General features: G+C 42.0%; 1 protein-coding gene across 1 annotated transcript in view; it reads left to right on the forward strand.

The window, feature by feature from the left end:
* rheb (Ras homolog, mTORC1 binding) overlaps nucleotides 1-23,382 on the forward strand; it is a 94,600-nt gene that overhangs the window by 27,452 nt on the left and 43,766 nt on the right. The window contains exon 2 of the mRNA XM_080213183.1: nucleotides 19,257-19,328. Within this exon, the coding sequence (XP_080069309.1) occupies nucleotides 19,257-19,328 (72 nt within the window). The remainder of the gene's footprint in view (nucleotides 1-19,256; nucleotides 19,329-23,382) is intronic.

The following is a 23,382-nucleotide window of genomic DNA, read 5'->3' on the forward strand; positions in this document are numbered from 1 at the left end:
GATCCTAGAGACTGACCTTGAAGCTCCAAAGCAACTGACAAGAAAGTATTCCTGTGCCTTATGATGTTTAAAATGAAAATCAGCCATCTGTGGGGGGGGGGGTGGGAAGGCATGTGTCCCAGCTACTTCACTAAGATCACTACCTCCTTAAATATAACCTGTTATTTTATAGAAAGGAATCACCCCATGAAAGATCCAAGTCAGGATGGTGAACTACTCGGAGTTTCCTGGTTGCTTAAAAATTGTACTTCATTCTGCATTACTGGTGCAGAGGATTGAAGTTGGCCTGTTTTACAATTACAGCAGCACTGTGTTGTAATTGTGTTTTGAATTTAAAGTACTGACCCAATTGAAAAACATTGCTGTGGATTCTCCTTCTCGAGGAGGTTTTGTCCATCTTGTCAGCCAACCAGTTTTATATTGAACTTAATGAAGTGGCATGGATTTGTGTTTTTAAGCCAGGTCTCCCAATTGGTAGGACTTTGCGAATCTGCTAACTTTATTATAATGTTTCATCTAGTCTTGTCAGACCAGCAGATCTGATGATCCATCCAGTAACTGCAGCTTTTTTGACAGACAAGCTGGTATGTCACGGGTGGGCGGGGTGGTTGGTGTGGTATAAAGCAGTATTTTCACTTGTGTATGCGATAAACATGAAGATGGTTGTGGTGGTTGGAGGTGAATTATCTCTGTACTACAATTACTGCAGGAGTTCCTCAGGGTAGTATCCTAGGCACAATCATCTTCAGCAGCTTCATCAATGACCTTCCTTCCCATTATAAGATCAGAAGTGGGGATGTTTGCTGAAAATGGCACAAAGTTCACCATTTGCAACTTGTCAGATGCTGAAGTAGTCAGTATCTAAATACAGCAAGATCTGGACAATATTCAGGCTTGGGCTGACAAGTGGCAAGTAACATTCGTGCCATGCAATTCTCATCAATAACAATCTCCAACAAGAAAGAATCTAACCATCATCCCTTGACAAGTGACATTATTATTGCTGAATCCCCTACCACCAACATCTTGGGGGTTATCATTGACCAGAAACTGAACTGGACTGGTGATGTATACAGTTACTCTCCTGGATGAGTGCAGTTCCAACCAAGATCAACACCATACAGACAAAGCAGCTCACTTGACAGCACCTCATCCACAAATGTTCACTCCCTCCACCACTGATGCACAGTGATAGCAGTGCATGCCATGTACAAGATGAACAGCAGCAACTTACCAAAGCTTCTTTGGCAGTACCTTCCAAATTCATGACCGCTGCCATCTAGAAGGACAAAGGCAGCAGCCCCATGGAACACCACCTGGAAGCTTCCCCCTCAGGCAGCACAGTGGTTAGCACTGCTGCCTCACAGTGCCAGGGACCCAGGTTCAATTTCTGTCTTGAATCACTGTCTGTACGGAGTCTGCACATTCTCCCCATGTCTGCGTGGATTTTCTCCTGGGTGCTCCAGTTTCCTTCCACAGCCCGAAAGACATGCTGGTTAGGTGCATTGGCAATGCTACATTCTCCCTCAGTGTACCTGAACAAGCGCAGGAATGTGGTGACTAGGGGATTTTCACAGTAACTTCATTGCAGTGTTAATGTAAGCCTACTTGTGACACTAATAAATAAACTTTAACTTAGTAATTCACCATCCTGACTGAACTATATTGCTGGATCAAAATTTGGGAACTCCTCCCTAGAGGTATTGTAGGTCTGCCTACACTCTGATTCAAGAAGGCAGCTCATCACCATTTCCTCGAGGACAGTTAAGGTTGGGCAATAAATGTTGGCCTAGCCAGTGACATCCACATCCCAAAAATGAATTTTAAAAAACAGTAGTTGCACTGTTGTGATTGGAAGCATTCACTTGCTGTTTGGCTCTTCACTTCCCTGTAATCTTCAATTGGAATTACCAACATTTCCTTCTGTGAAACATAATTCTGTAATGCTATCACACCAGCCTTCCTGGTTTTTGCTAGTTTATTGATTTCAAAGATGTGCATTGTTTAGCTTAGAGATTTTAGCTAAAAGTGATCTTAAAGGACTGGGTTTGACTTCTATGATTCTGTCCGATTAGAACATGCATCTCTTGTGTGAAGTTTTTTAAGTCATCTGAACGCAAGTTTTGTTATCTTATATCTTATTTAGGAACATAGGAATTAGAGGAATTTGTCGTGGATATAATTACAGGTTCATGTTTAAGCTTTAAGATCAATATTTTTGTGGTGGCAGGTGTCAAGTTTTTTTTCTTATTATCATGTATTGAAGTCAAACTATACATAGCAAATCCATGGAATGAAATTGCTGTCTTGGCATTTGTGTATAGCTACATTGGTAAGGCATATTGCTTCTGCAGGAATGCCATTTCAAAGATTGATTTTGAAATTACTGTAAACCTGTGTTTATATTGAACTATGTCAGGGTTAGGCTGGGATGCATCTCAATTTGTGTTGTCGCCACGTTTATTGAACATATGGATGCAAAAGCAATAGTTTGGTCAGCCAAGGCAGAGACACCAGCTGTGTTTATATAGCTGCATGAGCTTTTATCCAGTTTCTCAACATACCAATTCAGCTCCTTTTTGAAGGTGTCAGTTGGTTCTGAATCAACCACCTTCCTGGGAGTTCATTCTGTTGGGGGAGGAGCAATATGTACTATCTACAAGATGCACAGCAGCAACTCACCAAGGCTTTTTTGGCAGTACCTTCCAAATTCATAACCGCTGCCATCTCGAGGGACAAGGGCAGCAGATGCATGGACCACCACCTGGAAGTTTCCCTCCCTGGGGTGGCATTGGTTAGTACTGCTGCCAGGGACCCAGATTCGATTCCTGGGTTGAGTCACAGGCTGTATGGAGTCTGCACGTTCTCCCCATGTCTGTGTGGGTTTCCTCCAGGTGCTCTAGTTTTCTCCCACAGTCCAAAAGACATGCCCTAGTCACTAAATATTAAACTTATCCAAGATAAAGAATGTTTACTTCTCTATCTTTCAGTTGTTGTGATATTCTATATCACAAGTTCCCCATCTTCAGTGAAATAAGTTTAATCACTTGAATGTTTTTTCATAAGTCTGGTCCGGAACCATCTTGATTGCTTTTGGGCTGTTTCCAGTGCACATGTTCTGTTTTTGAGGTAATACAATCCAACTTCTCACCAAAATTGATTTTATTGATTTGCACGTGTCTCAACTTAGTTCCTACTTATAGTCTAATGACCCACTAGATAAACTTTGGTTCCTGTTTTATCAGTACCTCTGATGTACCTCTGATATCTTGGGCTTTATAAATAGAGGCATAGGATACAAAATCAAGGAAGTTATGTTAAACCTGAATAAAACACTGGTTGGTCCTCAAATTTGAGTATTGAGCCTCGCTAGACCATAAGACATACGAACAGAAGTAGGCCACTTGGCCCATGGAGTCTGCTCCACAATTCAACAAGAGCACGATTGATTTGGTGTGATAATCTTCAACTCCACTTTCCTGCCTTAACTCCATAATCCTTGATTCCCTTACTGATTAAAAATCTGTCTATCTCAGCCTTGAACATGCTTAATGATCAGCCCTCTGAAGTAAAGAATTCCGCAAGTTGCCCAGATTCTCCCTCAGAAGGAATTCCTCCTCCTGTCTGAAATGGATGACCCCTTACTCCGAGATTGTACCCTTTTGCCTTTGAATCTCTCACAAGGGGAATCAACCTCTCAGCATCTACCCTATCAATCTTCCAAAGAATCCTATACGTCTCAAAGTTGTCTTGCATTCCTCTAAACTCCAGTGAGTACAGACCCAACCGACGCTACCCCTCCATTTGAAAATCCCTCCGTATCCAGGATCAACCTACTGCACCTTCTCTGGACTGTCTCCAATGCCAAGTATACCCTTTCTTGGGTAAGGGGACCAAAACTGTTCACAATATTCCAAGTGTGGTCTCACTATTGCCTTGTGTAGTTTTAGCAAGACTTCCCTATTTTTATACTCTGTTCCCTTTGAAATAGAGGCCAACCTTCCTATTGCCAGTTGAACTTGCATGCTAGCTTTTTTGATTTATGCATGAGCCCCCCCCCCCCCCCCCCCCCAATCATTACGCTGCAGCTTTCTTCAGTCTTTCTTCATTTAAGTACTATTCAACTCCATTATTCTTCCTACCAAAGTATGTAATTTCATATTTTACTATTTTATGTTCCGTCTGCCAAATTTTTGCCCACTCGCTTAACCTGTCTATACACCTCTTTAACTCTAGCATCCTCATCACTTGCTTTCCTACCTATTTCTGTGCCTTTTGCAAATTTGGCAACAGTACTTTCACTTCCCTCATCCAAATCATTAATATCTATTGTAAATAAACAATAATCTGTGTCACTCCTAAAAATGCCACTTTTATTCCAACTCTCTGTTAGCCAATTCTCGATCCATGCTAATATACTACACCCAACACCATGGCTTATTATCTTATTAAGAAGCCTTTTATGCAGTACCTTTTACAGATAAAGCAGGTAAAAAGGATCCAGAGATGAGGAATTTTAGTTACATAATTGGCAAAGTTTGAGCTGCTTTCAAAGAACAAAAAATTACAGCACAGTAACAGGCTCTTTGGCCCTCCAAGCCTGCACCGACTGTGCTGCCTGACTGAACTAAAGCCCCCTATCCTTCCAGGGACAATATCCCTCTATTCCCATCCTATCCATGTATTTGTCCAGATGTCCCTTAAAAGTCAGTGTCGTATGTGCTTCCACTACCTCCCCCGGCAGCAAGTCTCAGGCACCCACCACCCTCTCTAAAAAAAACAAACCGTACATCTTTTAAACCTTGCCCCTTAAACCTATGCCCCCTAGTAATTGACTCTTCCACCCTGGGAAAAAACTATCCACTCTGTCCATGCCCCTCATAATCTTGTAGACTTCTATCATATTGCCCCTCAACCTCCAGTGAGAACAAATCAAGTTTATCCAACTTCTCTTAGCTAATGCCCTCCATTGCCAGGCAACATCCTGGTAAATCTTTTCTGTAGCCTCTCCAAAGCCTCCACATCCTTCTGGTAGTGTGGTGACCAGGATTGAACACTATATTCCAAGTGCTGCCTAACTAATGTTCGATAAAGCTGTAACATGACTTGTCAATTTTCAAACTCAGTGCCCTGGCCAGTGAAGGCAAGTATGCCGTATGCCTTCTTGATTCCTTTCTCCACCTGCATTGCCATTTTCAGTGACCTGTACACCTTACAACCAGATCCCTTTGCCTATCATACTCTTAAGGGTTCTGCCAGTTACTGTATATTTTCTATCTTTATTAGATCTTCCAAAATGCATTACCTCATATTTTTGCGGAATAAACTCCATCTGCCATCGCGCCGCCCAAACCTTCAACCTGTCTATATCCTGCTGTATCCTCTGATGGTCCTCATTGCTATCCACAAATCTACCAACCTTTGAGTTGTCTGCAAACTTACTAATCAAACCAGTTGCATTTTCTTTCCGTGGAGAAGAGTAGTTTGAGAGGAGATTTGATAGAAGTATTCAAAATCACGAGGGGTCTGGACATAGGGAATAACTGCTTCCACTGGTGGAACGTAGGGCAGCACAGTGGTTAGCACTGCTGCCTCACAGCACCAGGAGCCGAGGTTCGATTCCCAGCTTGGGTCACTGTCTGTGTGGAGTTTGCACATTCTCCCCATGTCCGCGTGGGTTTCCTCTGGGCGCTCCGTTTCCTCCCACAGTCCAAAGATGTGCAGGTTAGGTTGATTGACCATGCTAAATTGCCCCTTATATCAGGGAGATTAGGTAGGGTAAATGCCTGGGATTGTGGGAGTGGGGCCTGGGTTGGATTGTGGTTGGTGCTGACATGATGGATCGAGTGTCCTCCTTCTGCACTGAGAGATTCAATGACTCTATGATTGAGAACAAGAGGACACATTTAATGTAACTGGCTCAAGAAGCAAAGGCGACATGAGGAACATGCTACGAATGAATATTCCCCAAGTGTGGGATGGAGGCATTGTCATTTCAGACTTGCAAATGAGAATAGGATCATTAACTGGAAAGGAAAAATTTGCAGGGCTATTGGGGCAGGCATTTTTTATTCATTCGTGGGACATGGGTATTGCTGGTTGGCTAGCATTTATTGCCCATCTCTAGTTGCCGTTGAGCTGAATGGCTTGCTGGGCCATTTCAGAGAGCAGTTGAAAGTCAACCACGTTGCTGTGGCTTTGCAGTCCCGTGTAGCCAGACTAGGTACGGACAGCAGATTTCCTTCCCTAAAGGACATGAGTGAACCAGATGGGCTTTTCTGACAATTGACAATGATTTTGTGGTCATCAGATTTTTAATTCCAGATATTTTTTAAAATTGAATTTAAATTCCCCTATCTGCTGTGGCAGGATTCAAACCCAGGTCCCCAGAACAATAGCTGAGTTTCTGAATTAATAGTCTAGAGATAATACCACTAGGCCATTGCCTTCCCATATCATAGTGGTATTGTTACCCAACTAGTATTCCAGAGACGCGGGGAATGCTTTGGAGACTCGTGGTTCGAATCCCTCCATGACTGATGGTGAAATTTGAATTGAATCGGAAAACCTGGAATTAAAGATCTAATGATGACCCTGAAACCATAACCAATTGTCATAACCCTTAATTGTCCTTAATGGTTGTATCCAAGCATTGCGGTCGAAAGGGTTCTCAACCCTGTCCGATCCATCTCCTATGCTCTCACACCCTCCACTCCCTTCCTCCCAGAATCTGCACAGGGAGCCCCGTTCTCACTTTTAACCCCACCAGCCTCCGCACTCGAAAGATCATCCTCCGCCATTTCCACTAACTCAAGCATGATGCCACCATCAAATACATCTTCCCTTTGTTCCCATTGTCAACGTTCTGCAAGAACCGTTCTTCTGGGATGCCCTGGTCCACTCTTACCCAACACCTTGCCCCCTGCCCACCTTTCTATGCAATCGCAGAAGGCACAATACCTGCTCACCATCCCAAGTCCTAAACACGTTTCAGGTGAAGCGGCACTTCACATGCACCTCCTTTAAGCTGGTGTAGTGCTTTCGCTGCTCCCAATCCGATCTACATCAGAGAGACCAAATGCAGACTGGGTGACCTCTTAGCAGAACACCTTTGGTCCATTTGTGAACAGGACCCAGACATTCCAGTCGTTTGCCTTTTCAGCACACTATCCTGCTCTCATGTTCACATGTCCATCCTTGGCCTGTTGCAATGCTCCAAAACAAACTGGAGGAACAGCACCTCATCTTCCAATTAGGCACTTTACAGCCTTCCGGCTGCGTTCAGTAACTCATCCTTTACCCTATTTTCAGTCATTTTTATTTTTTCATTTTATCTTATTAATAGCAATATATTTATTTTTTAAATTTTCATTTCATCGTTTCATTTTTCCACCTTTTTAAAAAATCTTGCTTTCCATCCTTTTCCTCAAACTAGGGTCTCCCCTCCCCCTCCACTCAACTAGGGCCTGTTACACATAATGAATTGAGGTCAATGTGACGGCACGATGGCACAGTGATTTGGCACAGTGATTTAGCACTGCTCCCTCACAGCGCCAGGGACCCGTGTTTGATTCCCAGCTTGGGTCACTGTCTGTGTGGAGTTCGCATGTTCTCCTGTACCTGCGTGGGTTTCCTCCCAAAGGAACGTACTGATTAGGTGCACTGACCCAAACAGGCACCAAAGTGTGGCGACTAGGGGAATTTCACAGTATCTTCATTGCAGTGTATTAATGTAAGCCTTACTTGTGACAAAGAAATAAATAAGGACATCTCAAGTTGTCCTTTGACACTCTGCTTACCTTTGTTCTGTAATTTAAATGATCTTATCTCTTAATGGGCTGCTATCCAATCCCTCCTTAGCCATGATCACCACCATTTACTTTCCCTTTGTCTTTTTGTCTGACATCTTTGTCGATCTGCCCCACCCTAACAAAATAAATATCATCCTGTTTGCTATTGTCTTCAGTTTTGTCAGTCATCCAGAATTGAAATGTTAGCTCTATCTTTTTCTCCACGGATGCTGTCACACCTGAGATTTTCCAGCACTTTTTTTATTTGTTAAAGACCTATCTTATTCATTATCCTTTCAGGAAGGAAATCTGTTGCCCTTACTTGGTCTGGCCTATATGTGACTCCAGATCCACAGCAATGTGGTTAACTCATAAATGCCCTTGGGGGTAGGCGATAAATGTTGGCCTAGCCAGCAATGCTGACATCCAGTGAATATGGACTAGATAAATTGTTCCTTCAGGAGGCCAGCACAAACTGGCCTTCTGTACTTTAACCATTCTGTGATTCTACTTCAGTTGTTTAAAATTCCTAAACTGAAGAACTGATTAAGGCTGATACTAAACAGGTGGATTTTGACCTGCCGGGGAGCAGTTTTTTTCTAATACTACATAAGAATCAAGAGCAGGAGGAGGCCATTCAGCCGTTGGAAGTCTGGTCTACCATTTAGTACGATCATGGCTGATCTGATAGAAACCTGAAATTTACACTTGCCTACTCCGATGACATGTCACCAACTCCTTTGCTCTGCAAGAATCTATCCATCTCTACCTTAAAAATATTCAAAGACTGCTTCTGCCACCTTTTCAAGAAGAGTTCCAAAGATTCAAAGGATGCTCTAAGTGAAAACAGAAACGCCTCAACTCTGTTTTTAAGTGGGTGGCCCCTTATTTTTAAACAGTGACCCCTAGTTCTAGATTTTCCCACAAAAGGAAACATCCTCTCCATATCCACCCTGTCATGACTCCTCAAGATCTTGCATTTCAGTCAAGTTGCACGTCGACTCCAGCAGATACAAGCTTGGCATACCCAAACTTTCCTTGTAAGACAGCCTCAGATATTAACTTAGCTCAGTTCTTTAAACTGCCTGGGCTTGAATTGGAAGCAAGTTCTGCACAAAGAAGGGGTTCCTTGAGCTGAATCATAAAGCTGAATCATGGAGCTACATTTGGTTCTGCTTAAACCACTTATGACCAAAGGAGGCCTGGATAGAGTGGACGTGGAGAGGATGTTTCCGCTAGTCGGAAAAACTAAAACCAGAGGGCACAACCTCAGGCTGAAGGGACAATCTTTTAAAACAGAGATGAGGAGGAATTTGTTCAGCCAGAAAGTGGTGAATGTGTGGAACTCTTTGCTGCAGATGGCTGTGGAGGCCAGGTCACTGAATGTCTTCAGGACAGAGATAGATAGGTTCTTGATTAATAAGGGAATCAGGGATTATGGGGAAAAGGCTGGAGAATGAGGATGAGAAAAATATCAGCCATTATTGAATGGCGGAGCATATTCGATGGGCCAAGTGGCCTAATTCTGCTCCTGTGTCTTATTGGTTAACTATTCCATTGACCAAAAAAATTATATAGCTTATTATTCTCCAGATTTCCATTTTGTTTTCAATGAATGGTTTGTGGTCTTTTTTAAACGACAATTCAGTTCCACTTTAGTTGCTTTCTCATGAAATGGAAAATTTGTAAGTGCCCAAAGCAGTAGAATCTTGTACCATGTATGGTCATGTTGTAGTTGTTACTGATCTAGAGAGAATGTGGGGGGGACTTTTCCCAGGTAAATGACAGAGGCTGTGCTCGTTCTCTCATGTGATGCTGTCTCATTGCACTTCTTTCAGTGCAGTGATGGCAACCTGCCCGGCAGTGTCTGGATGCCAGTTAAAATAGCAACAATTTTCCGGTGTAATCTTACCGGCGTTTCATGGGAGCCCTGCTCTTGTCTGCAGTTCATCATATAACAGAAGGAGCATGCAGAGTGGGAGGTCAGAGTGCCATAACAAATAAATTACATCTACTACAAAATGCAAATTGGCAATCCTGAAGTCCTTGTCTTATAATTTTCCTTCTATTCTCCTGGAGACTGCAGTAAGGAACAGTGCTTGTGGCGAGTCGGCAGCCATTTCATGGTTCCATTTTGTCCGGCTCTCTCGCACCCCATGCACTCCAGCAGCACGCTTGCTGCATTAACAGTGAAGACTGTTGGCCAGCCTTGTTGTCTCGTGCTGACTCGCCTTCTTGACCCTATAGCCTGCTCACCATCCCGAATTGGACAGTACTGCTGGAAGCAGCCTCTTAAATGACCCCAGGAGGTGCAGTCCTGATTTGCCTAGGGTCATGACTTGTAAATGGCCCTGACTGCCAGAAGTGTTCAAGAAGGTTCAGAGGGTTCTATTCCTGAGAATTCAAATCCTATCATGTGGTAGATTGAGAATTTGAATTAAATTCCTTTTAAATCTGATATAAGTATCCTGAAGCTATTGGATTGTTGTAAAATTCCAACTCCTTCACTATGTTGTTTGAGGGCAAAAAAATCTGTCTTCCCTACCTGGTGTGGCCTATTTGATTACAGTCACAAACCAACATGTTTGATTCCTAACTGCTGTCTGAGCTAACCTCAAAAGCAGCTCAGTTGTTGCAGATAGAAAAGATGGACTTGTCAGCAAAGCTCATACTTGAGCATTAATTTTCAAAAAGTTTTAAAATCTGATTATGTCCTTTGTATTTATTATTAAAATTGAAGTTTCTAATTTAACAATTGGAATTTTCATTCACCCACCACAACTTTTGAAGTATCCATTAACCCAAAGAATCTAATTCAGCTAGTTAGAGGCAAAATTATTTATCACATTCCCTGGCAGATGTGAAGTACCATGGAAAATACATGAAGGAACTCCTTGACAATCTCCTTTTGGCAAGTGTTAATTTTTTGCTGTCACCCTGCTGGGGTGCAGTAGGCAATAGGAATGGTTTCAGCTGAAGAGCATTCATTGTATTTTCACTGCCTGCAGTAGTCAGGGTGAAGTGTTGTTCCTTTTCTCAGAACATGGGAACTACTGTGTGTGTCTTTTTTGGGGGGATGCAGCAGGAATGGCGGTATGTGTGCTTGACTCATTGTGGAATAATAGGTGTGGAATTTATAAATTCCCAACATCCTTTAAAACTAGCAATAGTGAGACCTTTGAAATAGCAATTCCAGACGTGTGAATCGTACATTTAATTGAAAGTATACAAGAAATTGTGCAACATAATTTACTAATATTTGCCCTGAATTCCTGATAAATGTGTACAGTTTCAAAGCTAGTGAACTAAAAGCAACTATCTTTGATTTTCTTTTTGCTCCTTGTAAAAATGTGCTGTGGTTCTCAATGCTACTCACCAGTTGAAGAGTATAAATAATTTTGAAAAAGGATTTATTTTCTCCAATGTTTAGGTGAAAAGGTTGATAATTAGTTCAAACTTGAGTAGAACTAATTGCGTGTGAGAAACTGCTGCTTTAGGCATTAGCTTTAATTATTTTCACAGCCTGCTTTAATAAATCAAGTTGTGATATTTAGTCTTTTTTATTTCACTGCGGCAGTCTGCTATATTAAAAATAGTTCCAAGCCACTGAGGTATACGGCGTAAAAAATAGCCCTTCAGCCCATCACGTCTGCACCGGTCCAAGGCAAACCACCTAACTATTCTAGTATGATCCTAAAAATATTTATCCAAAAACATTAATAAATATTGTATCAGAAATGAAATGTGGGGGGAGAGAGATTGGGTTGGTGATCACCTCACCCCTGAAAACACATGAGATTAAAAATTTACTAGACAATATTTGTTTTTCATAAATGTTTATTGTCCTGCTCTCCCCTTCCTGCTGCTTCCTCTTCCCGTTTTCTTTTTCCTCTCCCGAAGATGAATTTGTTTCGGCGCACACTTCGATAGGCGTGAGCAGGTCTTCAATGTTACTTGAAGTGATCACACCTCACAAGCATAATGAGTTAGCGTTGACAGTACATTGTTATCTTTTACCAGCCTGAGACACTGAAGCTTTTACTTTGCACAGCTCCGTGGTTCCCGGCTGAGTTCAGCTAACCAACTTGGAAGAGACTAGAAATCAAATCTAAGGTTGTCTTTCTTAATGGTTAGGTCGATTGGCCATGCTAAATTGCCCTTTAGAGTAAGGGGGACTAGCTAGGGTAAATGCATGGGGTTGTGGGGATAGGGCGTGGGTGAGTGCAGACTCAATGGGTCAAATGGCCTCCTTCTGCAATGTAAGATTCTGTGATTTTGAGGCTCAGTGCCATGCTAGGATGAGTATTTTGTTTAGAAATATGTAGGAACAATCTCTTTAAATGTGTGCTAGAAACGAATGTATATTGTGGAGTAAATAATTAATTTGAAATCAGTGCCCTGTGTGTATGAATATCATTATGATCCTGGACCTGACTATTGGTAAGTTTCTCTTTTGCTTAAAACAGACAAAGGTTGAAAATCAAGACACTTGTCAAGACAATATCCCAAAGGTTTTGAACAAACAAAAATAAATTTCACTATACAAGGTCAAAGGTAAACAATTTACATTCCGGATTAATGTATGATATATGTTAACAGGAAAACTATGGTCAAACACATCACACTGCAATAAATAGAAAATGTGACCAAGGCAGATTCCATGGTTGCAACAACCTGCCCAGATGTCAGGTAAACGGAATCGACCAATCTAACTGAAACTCTCTCCTCCTCGCATGGGATTCCAGCCTTCATCTTCGAAGATCCTGCCCTGGAATTCTCTCCAAATATTGCTCCAAGTTTGACACAACAACTTGCCATGCAGGGTTTAAATCTCTTCTCCTGACGCTTTATTCCCCAGGAATCCCGAGTATGCACTTGACCACTAATTTATGAGCACAACTTCTGCTTTTTTGGCTATGCTGAACAGAATGTTACTGCTCCAAAGGGATTTTTTTACCCCACTGGCTGCAGTGCGAGTCACCAACCACCATCTCTCAATTTTCAAGGCATCTCTTAAGCCCTCTTTGATCAAGCAGGCTTCTGTTGAGCGTTCTTCAGTTGCCTGGCATCTCCGGAGTCCTTGCTACTTAACCCTGCCAACTGCAGCCCTCTTTTTGCTTGGAGCCTCTTTCTTTGCTCCTCTTTTTACTTAACCTGGACTGCTTCCTGCCCCTCTCCCCTGTCTTGGGACCCTTTGGGACATCTCCTTGTCCCATTGCCCTTTGGGAACTCTCCCTGTCCCCTGCCTGGAACACTTGTCTACAATGGTTGTGACCCAGATTTTCGCACCTTTTTTGCATGTGCTGGGCTGGCCTTTGGTCCAAAGAATTTAAAATGCTGAACTATGCACACAAGCTCTGCTCCTGGTCCAAGTGTACATGAAAACCCCAAATTCTGTTGGGACTTGAAGTTTCAGCCACTTCTCTTGTTGAGAAGGGAAGTTGGATTTCGTGATAATGTGAGCACACAGGATTTTTAAGAAGTAAATGGTGATGGAAAACTGAGGCTTTTACTTCCGAAACTTACTGCCAAGTTTCTTACATTTGCTGCTTCCCTTCTGCGTGTGTGACGACTTTAAAGAAATATGTTTCCATGGATGCAGGCATCAAATGTCTGCTATTAATGGCCATCTATGTAAAGCTGGCCCATTTTCATACAGACTGTGGTATCGTAGAGGACACTACAGCCAAGCCTGATCCATTCTGAAACCTTGCTAATGTTGAAAAGCACCAATGAATCAGTATCTGGGCTTTTTAATTTCTGCTCCCTCACCCCTCTCTCTCTCTCTCTCTCCAAATAGTAGTTGCTGAGATAGATTATGGTAAACCTATTGCTACCATGACTGAGACAAGCTGACTCAATACAGACTTGGTCAGGCTGGTGGTCTGTCTATCTCAACAACTTGCTGACTTGGTCACCTAAACTGCTGGACTGATTGTTTAGTGCCACACATAGTAAGAAAAATGTTACTGCTGTATGTTTCTCATCAATCTTATAAAATCTAATGGTGTAACTAGAATTTTAGTAAGGGGGAGTGTGAGAATTTTGTCTGCTTGAACTGCTTGTGCACGTAGCAGCATATCGTCTCGAAGCACTGAGTTGATCTTGGGGAGAAAATATTTAGTAGTTTGATAGAAGAATGAAGCACTGCTGGCAGTCGAAACTTTGCGTGGCTGAGTATCACAGACAAGCCCAGCCATGAGCCACTCAGGTTAACCTTGGTGGTGGGGAAGCTTCCAGAAATGAGATTTTGCAACAGTGTCACGTAATTCAGAAAAACCAGCATGGATTTGTTCTGGGCGAATAGTGGTTAACAGATTCGCTGAAGTTTTTTCAGGTCACAGCGAGTATTGATAAGGGTAATGGTGTTGATGTGTATGTGGGCTTTCAGTTGAAAAGTGCTATATAGCAGACCTGTGACCAAAGTTATAGCTCATGAATCACAGGGACAGTAGCAACGTATAAAATTGGCCAAATGACAGGAAACAGTGATGCGTAATGGTTGAAAGCAAATCAATGCAGGTGCTGGAATCTGAAACCAAAAGTTTTCAACGTTTTCTCTTGGGTGCATAAAGGTTGTTTTTCAGTCCGGAGGAAGGTTTAAAGTGGAGTGTTGGGACTCTTGCATACTAATGACCTAAATCTTGGTGTATAGTGCACAATTTCAAAATTTGTGGACTGTACAAAACTTGACAGCATTGCAAACTGAGGAGGACTGTGTCAGACTTCAAACAGACATAGATATGTTGGTGAACTGATGAAACAATTGGACAAGTGTTAGATGAAACTTAATACAAATAAGTGTGAAGTGATTCATTTTGGTACGTAGAGCACAAGATGACAATATGAAATAAAAGGTAGAATGCTAAAGGGATTTCAGGTCAGGAGCAGAGGGACCTTGGTGCATATATGCATAAATGATTGAAAGTGGTAGGACGGATGGGGAGAACAGGTGACAAGCATACGGCATCCTAGGCTTTTATACAAAGGGACAAAAACAAGCAAAGTTATGCAGGTTTAATTTAGTACAAAACACTGATTCAAACTCAACTGTGTCTGGTCCTCGGCAACACACAACAAAGGATGTGAAGGTGTCAGAGAGAGTACAGAAAAGATTCACAAGAATGGTTCTAGGGATAAGATGCCTTAGTTACGCAGATTGGAAAAGTAGTGACCTTTTCCTCTGGAGAAGGAGATTTTATTGAGGTGTTCAAAATCCTGGGTCTGCTCAGTGTAGATGGGCCGACACTGTTTCCATTGGTGGAAGAATTGAGAACCGGGAGCACAGATTTAAGGTAATTAATAAAAAAATCAGTGGTGACCAGACAAAAAGTTTCATCATGCAGTGATTGGATAGAATCTGGAATTCACTGTCTGAGTTTGTGGTGGAGGCAAGCTTGATCAAAACTTTCGAGAAGGAATTGGATTATTGTCTGAAAAGGAAAAATGTGCATGGCCATAGGGAGGGAATTGGCACTAATTGAATTTGTCAGTACAATGGCTTCCTTCTGTACTGTAACCATTCTCTGATTCTATTAAGTCATATACATGAACATATTGGTTCAAGTGCAATTTTTTCTGTAGCACATTGGTTTCAGTGCACTAAGCACAGTTGCAGATGACCAGCATCAAGTTTGTAGATTAGTGTTTTTTTTAAATTGTATTGCCAACTCTCAGCTTATTCAGCCATACTAGCTAAATGACAAGAGTGAGCATCACATCTGTTGCATAGTCTGCCCTAGAAATGGAGTTTGATTGCATTCAAAACTGTTCAGAGGAGGGTTACTTGACTAACACCAGGAGCGATTGGGTTGTCCTATGAAGAAAGGTTGGACAGGCTAGGTTTATATCCACTAGAGTTTAGAAGAGTAAGAGCCAATTTGACCAAAACCTTTATTGACAGGGTGGATGTGGAGAGGATGTTTCCTCATGTTGGACAATCTAAAACTAGGGTCATAATTTAAAAATAGTCACTCGATTAAGACAGAAACCTTTCTCTCAGTGGGTCGTGATATCTGGAATCCAGAGCTAGATCGGTTCTTGATTAACAAGGGATTGAAAAGTTATTGGGGGTAGCCAAGAATGTGGACCTGAGGTCACAATCAGATCAGCCATGAGGGGCTGAGTGGCCTACTCCTAATTTGTATGTATGTATTTGAGTCAGTATGTGGGTGACGTCTAATTTAATGTGATAGCAAGCATTCCTTAGGCTGCTGTCATTAAGATAAAAAAGCTGTTGCAATTATAACAAAAGGCATAAATACTTGTGTATGTATGAATTCTGTTTGATGCAGTATGTTGTATGTCCTCTTAGAAGCCAGACTGCCCTGCATGGCACAGGCATTGCTATCATGTAATTAATGGTCATTTAATCTATGGTTTCTTTGTACACATCTGAACTGCAAAGACGATAACTGTTTTTCATCAGTTGCAGAATCTGTTTGCCTTAAAAATTAAGCATGATTACAGCTGTATAAAACTTTGATTGGGCTGCATTTGGAGTATTGTATGCAATCCTGGTCGCCACACTACCGGAAGGACATTTCTGCACTCTTTCCAATGCATTAGAGATTTTACCAGGATGTTGTCTAACTTAGAGGATATGGACTAGGGTTGAACAAACTTGGATTGTTTTTATTGGAGCTCCGAGGATGAGGACATTAGACGTTTGCAAGATTATGACAGGTTTGGACAGAGTGAATAGTCTTTTTCCAAGGGTCAAAGGATCAATTACTTGGGGGCATAGGTTGAGAGCGAGAGGAAAGTTTAAAAGAGATGTAAGGGACAAGTTTTTCTCTCGCAGTGGTGAATGCCTGGAACACGCTGCCAGAGGAGGTGGTGGAAGCAGATTCTATAACAATGTTCAAGAGCATCTGGATAGATACGTGAATAGGCAGGGAATAGAAAGATATGGACCATGTAGGGGTAAGAAAATATTGAATTTGAGAGGCATCTGTGTCAGCATAGACTTGGTAGGCTGAAGGGCCTGTTCCTGTGCTGTACTGTTCTTTGTTCTATGATTTTTTTTCATGCAGGATAATTAGGAACAATCTTTTCAATTCTTGTGGACCTTCATTTACAGCCAGTACTAGTCGTAATTCCTTTGCTCAGACAGCAATTTTTTCTGCCTTTTATATATTAAATTAAGAAAAATGTATTATTTCAGTATCAATATTTAGCTGTGTTCCAGTATTATATTTAAGTAATAGTGGGATCCATTACCTGCAATTTCTACAGTAGCTGCACAGTTGGTCAGACATGAATAAACATATAGCACATTCAGAAACTCTTAATTGTATATTTACATTTTGAGGTAGAAAAACACAAAACTGATGCAACTTAATGTTTTTGCCATTAGTTAGAAGCAGCCGTTCCATGATCAGCAAATTGTCAAATCAGTTGCTTCAATGGTTTCCCTGAAAACAACCTTCACAACTTCCACACTTGTGTTTTCCCCCTTGCTTTGCCTTGTTTTGGCATACTGATTGAACATGTATTTCAAATAATGATCAAAACTTCTACAGAAAATATTGTGGAAAGACACTGTACATGCACACACATCATAAGTTTCTGGAAGAAGGGTTAACAATGCCATCACCTGCTGCCTTAAACCACAAAAGCAACCCTGGAATAGTGTGTTCACAGTATCTATCTGAGTTCAAACTGCCAAGGATCAGAACGCTGGTCTTGTATAGGCATGAGTCTGCTGATTCATGCATTCTTTTACTTGTCCTTGCAGAAGTACATCAGGTTATTTTACGTCAGATCGTACCACAATGTAAAGACGACTGCAGTAGACTGTATTTTGATTATGGATGTAGCATGAACAGCATGGCTTGTTTTGTGTAGTGCATCAAATGGCTTTTAAGTTGGTGAAACCTATTGTATTTGTCTTATTTAGCTGAAAAGTTGTCCCCATAGCCCCATTTACTTGACCCCTATAAAATAGTCTACCTACTTATTGTCAGATCTTATACAGAGTAGCACAGACCTTGTGATTTTTTTTCATTCAAGGGACATCGGCTTTTCTGGCTAAGCTAGCATGTATTGCCCATCCTGAATTGTCCTTGAAGGTAGTGGTGAGCTGCTGCCTTGAACTGCTGCAATCCATGTGGACAGTGGGTTCAATAGTTAATCTATAAGTAGGTGGTTAGTCATGCGTTAGGGTATCAGGCCTGCCTAATGGCTAAATGTCACACCACATCCATTTGGTCTGTCTTTTTGTTTTGTGTCACGGATATAAATAAGCTTGAAATAGAAAGGCTGGTGCAGTGGGTAAAAGGTTATTTTCCTCTGAGGAAAATTTAAATCTCTTCAGCCATTGCAGTGGGATTTGAGTTTGCTGAGCATTAATCTCTGAATTCCTCGTCCAGTAACTTTACCATACTGCTAGTGTGCATTTAGAATCTCTGCAGTGCAGCTGGAAGCCTTTCAGCCCATTGAGTCTGCACCAACTCTCCAACAGAGCAATTTGCCCAGCCCCACCCAATTCCTCCAACCCCATGTATTTACCCTGCAAATCCCCTTAACTAACTTAAACTTGGTTCACTAAGGAACAATTTAGTAGGACCAGTCCACCTAACCTGTACATCTTCAGACTGTGGGAGGAAATTTACAAGGAGATTTACAAGGATGTTGCCTGGAGTGGGAGGCATGTCTTATGAAGATAAGTTGAGGGAGCCAAGTCTCTTCTCCCTGGAGAGATGAAGGTTGAGAGGTGACCTGATAGAGGTTTATAAAATGTTGAGAGGAATAGATAGGGTGGATTCTCGGAGGCTATTTCCCAGGGCTGAAATGGTCGCTATGAGAGGACACAGGTTTAAGGTGCTGGGAAGCAAGTACAGAAGTGATGTTAGGGGAAAGTTTTTCACTCGGTGGTGAGTGAGTGGAATCGGCTGCTGTTGGTGGTGGTAGAGGCGAACTCACCAGGGTCTTTTAAAAGACTTCTGGGTGAGTATATGGGATTGGGAGTTACAGATAGTTCTTTGGCTTGGTAGGTATAGATATGATCGGTGCAACTTGTGGGCCGAAGGGCCTGTTTGTGCTGTAGTGTTCTATGAAACTGGAGCACCTGGGGGAAACCCATGTAGATGGTCACCCAAGGCCAGAATTGAACCCAGGTCCCTGGCCCTGTGAGGAAGCAGTGCTAGCCATTGTGCTGCCCCATTTTGACTCTCCAATGTGAACAATGAGAAATTGCAAAAGTGTACTAGAAGCAAATGCAAGATAAAATGATGGCATGATGCCACTTACAATCTGCCACAAAAAAATTGTGTACAAAGTTCTGTAAAACACTAAAAAGGCTTTGATGATCTGAAACTCAAAGTTTAGAATATAATTAAAATGAAATAATGTGCAGAGAGCTAAATGTGACTTGGAGGAAGTAAGATAATTAGAAATATTTCATAATGTTACAGTCTTTCAGGGAAAGATGACTTGATTTATGTTTATCTGTTTCTGTTTTAGGGAAATCCTCATTGACTATTCAGTTTGTTGAAGGACAATTTGTGGACTCGTATGATCCCACAATAGAAAACAGTAAGTAATATACTTTAATATTGCCTGTAAAATTTCACAGTATGCTAAACTCATTTGACTTGATTTCGGATGAATGTTCTTTTTAAATAGTAAAACAGCAGCCTGTGTTTTTTCTCTTGTGCCTGTTCTAATTTTTCCAAGTAATATCTGAGATAAGTGAAATGCTTCTGTTTGAACAAGTGTGGGTAAATACAGCTGAGCAGTAATTGCACCTTGCGTGGTTCAGCTGTTGTTACCAGCTTCCACAGCAATATTTTAATATGCAATGTGTAGCTCGGAACGGAAACTTCCTTCTTAACCATTGCAATGGACCGGAATTGTGGATTTGATATGGGGTTTTGTAGTGTTTAAATCCTTCCCGAGTGTTATGAGAATTCCGAACTCAGCTCCCGTGTCAGCATGTCAAAATATTCTGGTAGCTTTCCACTGCGTTTTACAGGAAATTAACACTGACATGCACTTAGGTTGATTTGCAGAAGACCATCATTTGTGAGCTGGTTCCGTATGTTTGCATTATTAAATCTAGCCCTCTAGAATGTAAACTACTGACAGGAATTGCTGCAGGATGATTCTCTAAGGGGCAATGAAATCCCTTCCTACTTTGAGACAAGGTACTTCTGAAAGCATCAAGAGACTGATTATCATCACTGTTAAAGGCAAAGACGATGTAATGTCCATCTCTCAAGGGATCCTGTCCAACACAGAATTGTGGATTTGCCACTCAGCCGTAGTATACAATAGGTTTAAAGGAAGCAAATAAAACTGCCCTGATGTCTGGCTTTGTGTGCTCTGAGAATAAGCAGCTGGGGGCTTTACACATTGAAGGTGTGTGACACAGTAACAGAAACAGCCAGCAGTGCCTGTACAAAATAGCCATTTTTGCAGATATACCTTGAAAATGTCTTTCTGACTGGAAGTCGGCCCAAATTAAGCTTTAAATTAAGGGGGGGTAGCTACAGGACGGATGTCAGGGGTAGGTTCTTTACCCAGCGGGTGGTGAGGGATTGGAATGCCCTGCCTGCTGCAGTTGTAAATGCGTCTAGTTTGGGGGCGTTTAAGAGATCTCTGGATAGGTTTATGGACGAAAAGGGATTGGTATAGGCTAGTGGGTCATTGTTTTTGTAACTGGTCGGCGCAACATCGTGGGCCGAAGGGCCTGTTCTGCGCTGTAATGTTCTATGTTCTATGTTCTATGTTCAAACAACAAAAGGATCACAGCTGAAACGGGAAGTATGGAATTTCTCTGCCAAACCACAGAACACTGGAATCAAAGAACCAACTATTCACCTGCTGAAGTCAATGCTAAAGGTTTAAAGTTTATTTATTAGTCACAAGTAGGCTTATGTTAACACTGCAACGAAGTTACTGTGAAAGTGCCCCATTCTCCGTACTCTGGCACCTGTTCGGGTACAATAAGGGAGAATTTAGCATGGCTGATGCACCTAACCTACATACCTTTTGGACTGTGGGAGAAAACCCACGCAAACACAGGGAGAACTTGCAAAACTCCACACAACCAGTGACCCAGGCTGGGATTTGAACCTGGGTCCCTGGTGCTGTAAGGCTGCAGTGTTAACCACTGTCACCATGCTGCCCTACTGGACCTTGAAACTGACTATCTGCCTACTAAAGTCAACACTGCGGGAATAATCATAAAGACAGCATGCTTTATTACCTACTTTCAGGTCAAGGACTGTTCTGTGAACTTTTTTAGTTTTACTTGCTATTGAACTCAATTCTCACTTCTAATCTGTATGAATGTAAATGCATGTGTTTTACCATTTTTCTCATCATTTTTGTAGTTAATAAACTCACTCTAACTCAAGAATGCCTGGTTAAATTGGCTGCTTTTAAAATGGAGCTATGGGCCTGGAAAAGGTATCCATGGGAAAAGGATCTTATTTAGATTAAACTTTGTTGCTATCAGTGGAGAGGGGTGTTGGGGGCCGAAAGGTGGCAACTAGAGGGTTCTCACCCAGATTAACAAAATTAGGGTCATAACACTTACAAATACAGTAGTTAGCACTGCTGCCTCACTGTGCCAGGGACCCAGGTTCAATTCCAGCCAACAGTCACTCTGTGTGGAGTTTGCATATTCTGCCCCATGTCTTTTTGGCTTTCCTCCGGGTGCTCCAATTTCCTCCTACAGTCCAAAGATGTGTGTTAGGTTGGTTATGCTAACTTGCCCTTAGTGTCAGGGATTAGCAGGGTAAATATGTGGGATTATTGGACTAGGGTCGGTGTAGACCCGATGGGCCGAATGGCCTTTTGCACTGCAGGGATTCTATGAAAAAGGATAATTTGTCATAGTTACACAGCCAAGTAGCCTACTCTATTTTGATGAATGTACTTACTAGATATTGTAGTATTTATGTTTCTGGGTTAGTACTCCAGAGGCTTGAATTAATAATCAAAAGTAAACCCCATGAAGGCAGAATTTGAATACAATTTTAATGATCAAAAATTCAGATGTAAAAAGGGAATACAGGTACAGTGTCTCAAATTTGTCTGTCCAATAGCCAGACTTGTCTGAAAATTGGGTGTTTTTGGAATGTGCCATACATCAGTTTTGAGTAAAATGATAAAAATAACTTAGTGTGACTAGGTGCTGAATGAACCACTTGATCTGAAATCTGGCATGACGGTTGTAGATTTTGAGACACTACCTGCGTTGGTGAAAATGACCATGAAATTGTTGTAAAACCCCAGCTGGTTCCCTTATGTCTGGAAATTTGCTGTCCTCACTCATTCTGGCTTGTGGGCCATTCTAGCCACATGACAAAGTGGTTGACTTGAGCTTCCTTGTCAAGTGGTCAGTCAAAACTACTACACACTCATGGTGTTGCTACCTTTTAAAACTGCACCCTCATTTCTCCTCCCGCTCCAGTTGGCAGGGCCCTCAGCCACATCCAAACCATCTTCTGCACCTCTGCTTTAACCCCTTCTGTCCCAGAACTATGATAAAGTTCCCATTGCCCTCATTCCATGATGTCCATATTCAAAGGATTGTCCATCGCCATTTCAGCCAACTCCAACATATTCCACAAAACATATTTTCCCCCCCTCCTGCCCTGTCAGCACTCCATAGGGATCATTCCCTCTGCAATACCCTGGTCTACTCCTCCTTCACCTCCAATACCTCATCCCCCTTCTCTTGGCACCTACCCATGCAATCATAGTAGTAAGACTTTACCTATGCTCTAATGCCTCAGGCCCCATGTCACCTAAGCCCTTTGCAATGTCCAAGGTCCAAAACTCCTTTAAGGTGTAGCAGTGTTTCTCTTGCACCCTGTTCAATTTAGCCTACTGTACTCACATTGTGATCTCCTCTACAGTGGGGAGACTAGATGCAGACTGAGTAACTGCTTTGCGGGATACCTTCGCTCAGTCTGCAAGCATGACCCTGACCTTCCTGCTGCTAGCTATTTCAATTCATCATCTTGTTTTCATACCCACGCTTCTGTCCTTGGCCTGCTGTAATGTTCCAGTAATGCCCTCTGCAAACTGGAGAACTAGTGCCTCATCTTATTGATTTAAAGTTTTAGTGTCAGAAGTAGGCTTACGTTAATACTGTAACAAAGTTACTGTGAAAATCCCCTAGTTGTCACACTCCAGCACCTGTTCAAGTACACTGAGGGCAAATTTTGCATATAATCATCAGACTGTGGGAGGAAACCAGAGCACTTGGAGAAAACCCACGCAGGCATGGAGAGAACGTGTGGACTCCACACAGACAATGACCCAAGCTGAGAGCCCTGGTACTGAGGCAGCAATGTTAGCCACTATGCCACAGTTTAGGTACTTTACAGCTCTCTGTATTTAAATTCAAAAGCTTCAGACCACTCTGGAATTACGTTTTATCTCTCCTCCTCCCCCGTCACCTTTATGCCATTATTAGCACCTCCTTTAATCTTTAACACTATTGTTAACATGCTCTTTGTCTTCTGTCCATGACATCTTTGTCACTCTCTCCTGAGCTCCCACCTGTACACTCCTATTTTGCTCCATCTGCTGCTGCTCTTCAACAGTATAAAATCCATCACACTTCTACTTG

Source organism: Carcharhinus amblyrhynchos, chromosome 2 (assembly GCF_965287045.1).
Source record: "Carcharhinus amblyrhynchos chromosome 2, sCarAmb.v2.hapA, whole genome shotgun sequence".
NCBI lineage: Eukaryota > Metazoa > Chordata > Chondrichthyes > Carcharhiniformes > Carcharhinidae > Carcharhinus > Carcharhinus amblyrhynchos.